Below are 7,411 nucleotides of genomic sequence, written 5' to 3'. Positions count from 1 at the left end.
AAGCTTTTAGTCATAACACTCTGGTCCCATGTTTTCCTTTTAATAAAGCATCCAGTAGGAGAATGTGACATAATTGGTTTCTTGGATTTAGAGATCTTGAAATGGCTGGTACAACAGATAGAAGAGGAAACTCTCTAGCAGAGTTATGGTTTAAATACAGTAATATGGTGGCAAAGTCACATTATTATTGCATGATAATCTTGCATTTCTCTTGCAAGAAAATGCTTTCTACATGGTTATGCTGCAGAACAGGCATTTTTGAGTCTCGTCAGTGGCACGGAATATTAAATCTCCTTTCCTTGCATTGCATAATCTAAGTGTTATTCTCCCATAGCAGCAGAAATGATGGAAGAATTGCATAGCCTGGACCCACGAAGGCAGGAACTACTGGAGGCCAGGTTCACTGGAGTCGGGGTTGCTAAGGTGAGTATAAGTACCTTTGGTAACAGGGCTGACTGCTTATCCATCCTGCGCTGCATTTTGGTTTTTTAATTTCTAAATTGATAATTTTGCTTTGCTAGCAGAGTGTTTTGTATCAGTAGTTGTGTTTTGACTGCTAATTTGCTTGAAATATCTTTAAGAGGAATGAATATGGGATCTCTATGAGCAGATGTTTTGCTATACAGAAGATTTTGGGTTCTAATTAAGTTCTTAGGAGTTGCTTCATCTTAAGGAGGCTTGTACACCCCAAAAAAACCCATGACAACTTTGTCTTTGGAAGTGGGAATCTCATCTGTCTCTTCCTTTCTCCAAGTATGCATTTGAGAACTGAATTTGGCCACTTGTTAGATACAGTTTAAAGTCTACTGTGTTTGATACAACATGTAACCAGACTTAATACATTCAGGAATTTGTTCAGTTCTTTGTGGGTGCAGCGGGTTAAAATTGTGTACTTGGTCACATAGAACACACACACACAAAAAGTATTTGAAGGTAAGCTCTCCTATATCTGTGATCCACAACCTGCTAGTAAAATCCCATCTTTGTCCTCACGTACAACTTCATAACCGTTCAGTAAGTGCCTTTCTTGAGTAAGGCACTTAAATAATAACATTGTGTGGTTGCTTGATATACTAGCATTAAGCTCTTAGTTCTCCAGATGTTGTTGGTAGTGTTAATTGATAATCTCTCTGAGCAATGAAATGGTGGCAGAACTCATCTTAAACTAGGTCAGTGATAAGGAGTTTACTTTTGAGGAAGATTCTGAGTTTTGGACAACATCAAGGTGGACGGTAAAACAACATATCATTGCTAGATAATTTTCAGAAACCTCTTAGAATTATTTGGGGAAGAAACTCTGTAGATGCTGTATTTCTTAGAAAAATTCAAAGCAAATCAGAACTTGAAAAAGGGTTTCGTTTGAGTTCATACTTCTCTTTCTGATCTGTAGTTCAGTCAGGACTCAAACAAGGTTAAGTCTTGGAAGAGAGCCTGAGTAAGTAAAATGTTCAGCTGCAAGGTAGTGTAGTAAGGAAGATTAACACTAGAAGTTGTTAAGAGGTAACAATTTCAGTTACTGAAGTAAGAGTGTGTGGGGTTTTTTGATCTTTTCCCTCACTCTTAAGACTTTTTTTTTTTCACTCTTAAGGCTTTTACTAGCATACAAGTTTATGCTATATAATGTATTTACGATCTTGGAAGACTTGTTTTATACAACATTACAACTTTTTATGTACTTTTTCATTTGTTTCTTACCTCTTCCCCCCATGTATGTCGTTTTAACATCTTTAGCTGTACCAGTATAGATAAAGCCAAACAACTTTCTAGAATAGCTAAGACTTAAAGCAACAATAGTGTCTGTGCTTCTAGAACAGTGCCAACATACTCAACGCTCACAAAGAATGTTAGGAACTATTCCTTTTAAAGGAATAACCTTTAAAAGATACCAGAAAGCAAGTCTTAATTATGTTTTCAGTATGTTTGGAGCAGAAAGTACATGCCCTTTCTCTGTAGGGTGAATATTGAAAACTCATTTTTGTTTCTAAAGCATATCCAAGTAAAAAAGCCTCATTTCTTGGAGGCTTCACTTTGAGCAAAGCTCTTCCGTTACCGAGTTTTATTTTTACCTGTTGTTATGCAGTATAGTGTTTTATTTTGTATTAGTCAGTGAACTGTTAAAGTGCATTACACTTACTTCAAACAATATATATTTATTTACTTGCATACTTGCTAATTTGAAATAGATCAGCCAACCATTGATATGAATTAGCATGACTCTACTATGTTGCAGCAAGTCTTGGTTGCAATATTAATCTCAGATACTACATTCCCTCCCAGGTTGGTGCTTCAAATTCCCTCCCTACCCCCCCAAGTCTCCGTCCGTCATGCTCCGCACTGGCATTGGTAGGTCATTGTCTTAAAAGGAATATATTGGGAAAGCTGTGATACAATTTGTATGATTCAACTAAGATTTTTAGCTCTCTCCAATTAAATGTTGAAGGAAGGCTACGTAGGGTAAGTTAGTGCCATCTAGTGGGACTGGGACTGGCACATCCTCCTGGGATAGAAGGTATTCTGTTGCTGTTTATTGCATAAAAGGAAGAAATGTCATCTTAGATGCTCTCCTATTGGGTGAAGGCAGCAGGCAGTTGTAGCTGAGCTTCCTGCCTTCCACTGACTTGGTGTATCACTTAGTGTGTTTGGTTAGGTTTCTTTAATGTTTAAAAATACAGCGTATAGTTTGGACCTGTGTAAAACTAACGTACCAGTTTACGTCCTTAATACAACTGCAGCTTTAAAGCCCGCTTTCCTTGCATGTTTGCAAGTAAAGAACAACTGTACGTGTTTCTGAGAATGAGTAAGACTACACTGATCTAGAATAAATTTTTAGGCTTGAAACTAGAAAAATCTTCTAGCCGTCAGAGTCATGGGATTCTGGAAGAGCTTTTCAGTAACAGTAGTAGAGGACAGAAATCCTAAACTGCTTTGGAAACAGCTGTGTGCTGTCACCTCCTGTGGTAGCTGAAGGCACAACCCAATGACCGAGGTCATTTGCAGTCCCAAATGCCTCAAAATTGTGTTGCAAGTCTGTGATGAATTATCTCAGTAGCTGGAGAATATATTTTTCTAGAAGCTTGGAGTTAATACATGGAATCCAATCTATGAGGAAGGAATGTTTCTAGGCAACTCTTATATTCATGTGGTTCATCCAGGTCACTAGATAGCTTCAAAAAGCCAGTGATGCTTTAGATGTCTATTCTTGCCATATGGTAAAGTGCCATTCTTCGTCAAAATCGCAAAGCAAGTCCTTGAATTTACACATGACTATCTGACACCTACCTGTATTCTTGCTTATTTAGCTCCCGTTTAAGTTTACTTACTAGGGGAAATCTAAGTGTATTCACTTGAGGCATTATTCTGACTAGTCATCTCAGACATCTTCCTTGGGTCAGTAGGTACAGAAAACAAAATGTAGTTTGTCTCTCTAGATAACATTGTTTAATTTGGTCTGTTCTCATCTTCTGCCTCCCTTCCCCCTGTCTGGGCGCTGCCTTTAAGGTATCAGGCGGGTTAACTCCAAAGGATTTGTGTCATTTCCACAGACTTTTCCTGGATAAGAATTGGAATAGGTAATTGTGATGGCTGAATCTGTATTTGCACACGGCTTGTCTCAGACTTAACGGGGTGGATCGTCACAGCAGCACATGTATCTTCTACAAGTTTGGTCTTTAAAAGATCTTCAAACTAAGTTGTGCGCGCCACTTTATTGTAGCTAAACTAAAAAGGCTGAAGTATTTCTAGAGAGAGTAACCTTCTCTGTCATGCTGTAGGAATCTTGTAGATCCAGATGACTGTGCTAGAATTGAAGAAGAGTTAGTCTTGGTGGTAGCGGCTGCTCCTTTTCCTCCCTCTCTGAGGTATCTTAAAGAGGGAAATGAAAATAACCTGAAGAGTATCACTTATGTTGCTGAACATCTGCCTCCAAAAAGAGAATTGCTCGTAAAAAAGAACAGCATTTACTTGTATTATTTTGGTCTTTACCCTTTCTCTGTCACTCTTGCAGTCTTGATCAGTTCAGTAACTACCCGTTGTGTGCTCTGCTTAGCAACATTTTTAGCAGCGAAGTTATGAAGTTGAGAATTAATGTATGAGAATAATCATGTCTTCCTTGGAGGGAAGCAGTGCTGCCCAGTGATGGTCCTTAACAGGTGTCACATGCTACCAGATCTAGTTAATAAGAGTTTTGAAACTTAGAATTGAATTTGTCAGCTACCACAGGCAGTGTCAGGACTTTTTGCCAGATACTTGAAAATTGTTTGGATGCTTCTGTGTGCAACATTACTTATTTCAAATGTGTTGTCTGGCTACTAGAGCCCAGAAATAGTTGTCAGATCTCAGTTCTATTTCTGCCCCTGAACTGAGGGTTAGGGTGAGTTGCGTGACCCTTCTGTCCAGTTTGCTGTCAGTAAAATAAAAATACCATTTTTTCATCCTGAGAGAACTCTCGAGGCATAATGGAAGCCGAAAAATCCTATTGTAAATCTGCTTGCCCACCAGATATAGCGGAGGTTACCTGTGAACATCTGACAGTAGATTAACTTCTCATGGCAAAAAGACATAGGTGATTTGGAGATTTCATTATTGGCTATAATACTGAGATTTCTAAAAGCATAATTCAGAAGCAGACTGTAATTCTCATATTTATGTGATTCTTGAAATAAGAATATGTTAATTAACCTGGTTTGTACAGTAGCACTGGACCAGAGTAACTGGAAAACCATTCAACCATTTCACTTTGGTGTAAGCCCGTGCGAAGTCAGCACTAAGTTTTAGTGGAACTAAGGATTGACTTTTTCCCTTTGAAATATCGATTGGCTACAGAGTTCAGAAGAATTCAGGTTATCTTGGCTTGAAGCAGTGAAGCGCATCTCCTCCATTGAGTTAGCAAGAGAATTTTGCAATGCATGTTGCTGTAAGTCCACGTTGGAGACTCTGGCTAGGCAGCTTGAATTCCTAGAGCTCTCTTTCAATACAAGGAGTTCGAGAGCACAAAATGGAGACTGCCCAACAGAAGAGTTGTGGGCAGGCCTGAGGGATCATTTTTGGGAACTTGGAGAGGCTGAGGGAACGCGCAAGTCATGCGAGGCAGTAGATAAGCTTGAAGAGAAAATAGGTAAGGGTGGTCTGAGTCAGACTAGCTTTGTTACGGAAGATCCGATGGTAGCTATTATCAGGCTAAGTTGTTTCTATTGAAACTTCAGCCATTGTGCCTCATTTGTGGCCTTTCCAGGGCTCTTGCAAAGGGAGAAATGACTAACCAGCTCATGTGAGTGGACAGATTTTAAATTCTTGCCTTTGAGTAGGAGTCTTGAAAGCGCCTGCTGCTGTTGCATCCACTTCTCAGCATGGAGGTTTGTTGTGCATAGGTAGGTCACAGACTTAGAAGCAGCAGTTGATAGGTGAATCACAAGGGAAAAGAGCATGCCAGCTTATCTCAGAAAGAAATTCCTTGCGGAGGAGGAAGTGTGTGCTGTTCTTGTGCTTGTCATTTGGGTAAACACTATAGAAACCATTAGCTTATTTCAGATGACCCACGTATTTTGAATTTTTGCTGAGCCCCATCACTGATTCTCTTGACAGGGTACAGTGGATGAGTGGGCTGTAAGTGATATCAGAGAAGTGCAGTATTATCCCAAAGTAGACTGTGCTTGAAAAGCCAGATGCCAGTGCAGATGACTTCTTCAGGAACAAAATTTATAAGCCCTTCCTGTGTAACCTATTGCATGTTTATTATTCCCTGCTACTACTTCCCCAGCAATATTCTGATGTTAGTATTCTTTGCCATGGCTTACTTGTTTTTTTCCAAAATTCAGGTTTGTTCCTTTAATTCCTTTTGTGTCATGACCACTTATAATGGTATGCTAAATTAAGTACTGAACATTTATCCAATGTCAGTTGCCAAGTTAAATATAAACAGTCAGGAATGATAAAACATAAATTGGAAGGTTTTTTATACACACAATCACCGACTGTTAGTTGAGGGGGAGATTCTCAGATGTGTAGTTTCTCATATCCATTGTCTAAACCTGTTGCTATAAGCAGTTGATAACGTGAGGTTATGTGTGAAACTAGATATCTAGCTGGTTGATCAGGAAAACTTGCTTTTTCTTTCTCTTGCATAACTACGTGAGAAGAGGTGCAGCTGAGGACTAGGCCATGTTCCTTAAACATCCTAGGTATTGCATCTTTATTGCTTCGAGTACAGCATGTTCTAATGAACACTTTGTGTTTCCATAGCTGGAATACCTCAAAACAAGACTTTTTTGCCAACTTTGACAACAAGATGCTTCAGTTCCTTGCCTGTAAGATAGGCCTAATCCTTTACTGTAAGAGAAGTGTCAGTGGAAGGCCCTCTAGAAGATCATCAAGGGAGAGGAAAGCCCATGCAGTGGAAATGGGTCAAAACTTGCGTACAAAGAATTAATTCTGCATTTGTTCACAATATCAATACGCATGACAGTGAATGTGCTGGATACTTATAGACATCTGACAAGCTGTTCTTTTCTGGTTCCATAACTGAGTCGTTAGTTCCTTTTCACCCTTTCTACTACTGCGTTGAGTTCAATTTTACAATTTTGTCAGTGTAGTTTCTAGAGGAAGCTGTAAAGCAAAGGGAAAATAGGTTTTTTGCTCTTCAAGAATCTGTGATCAGAACTGAACTGCTCTTTTGTTGATGCAAGAAATGGGTTTGATTCCAACTGCTAGAGCTGTAAATTTCCCACAGAGAATAGTTGGTACAGGTAGTTGCGGTACTGGAAGTAAGAAGAACATAGTGGATTTTGTATTAAGTGTTTTTCCAGCTGCTTGCATTCCAGAACTTTACATTTGGATGCAAACTGAGTGGGTTTTTTGTACTGGAGCGCATAAACTTGTATTTCTGAAAAAATCTTCGTATAATTTCTAACTGTAGACGGCCTCATGAGTTTATTTCTCCAGGTTACCGTGGAATACAGGTCATTGCTGAAACATGGGCCCTTCGTAAGCCACTGACATACCCTTTCAGCCACAGTCTTCCTGAAAAGCTCAAATGTGGCATTTTGGGAGCGGCTGTTCCTGTCACTTGCTATCCATGTGCAAAATGGAGGCAGTGAGATTTAAGCAAATGTGGAAACAACTTTCACTTTCATCTTCACAATGTCAGAACCCCAGCCTGTCCATCTGAGACCAGCAAATGCTGGTTTGTTGAGATGCTCCTGTACCTAGTAAAGCTTTCACGCTTGCACAGAAGGTTGATGTCTTGGACATGCTGCTGGGGTTTGAGTTCATGAGAAGTGAAGGATTTTAGAGGGCAGCATTTGCGCAGTTTATAAACAAGCTTTTTACGTGGGTGAAGAGATTAACTTTCTGTTGTCACTTGCCGTAAGATACTACGCTTTTTTTTTTATCAATGAGGCCTTCACGTGGATGTGAC

General features: G+C 39.5%; 1 protein-coding gene across 5 annotated transcripts in view; it reads left to right on the top strand.

The window, feature by feature from the left end:
- The first annotated feature begins 342 nt into the window (after positions 1–342).
- TLK2 (tousled like kinase 2) overlaps positions 343–7,411 on the top strand; it is a 41,967-nt gene continuing 34,898 nt past the window's right edge. For 4 of the 5 annotated variants that reach the window (XM_059830607.1, XM_059830606.1, XM_059830605.1 and 1 more), the window contains exon 1: positions 343–423. In XM_059830607.1, the coding sequence (XP_059686590.1) occupies positions 343–423 (81 nt within the window). Of the gene's footprint in view, positions 424–2,277; positions 2,344–7,411 lie in introns of all 5 variants that reach the window. The other variant, XM_059830602.1, reaches the window with a different exon arrangement.

Source organism: Gavia stellata, chromosome 28, assembly GCF_030936135.1.
Source record: "Gavia stellata isolate bGavSte3 chromosome 28, bGavSte3.hap2, whole genome shotgun sequence".
In the NCBI taxonomy this organism is placed as follows: domain Eukaryota; kingdom Metazoa; phylum Chordata; class Aves; order Gaviiformes; family Gaviidae; genus Gavia; species Gavia stellata.
Note: the sequence above shows the minus strand (reverse complement) of the source record. Positions and strands in the feature narration are given on the sequence as shown.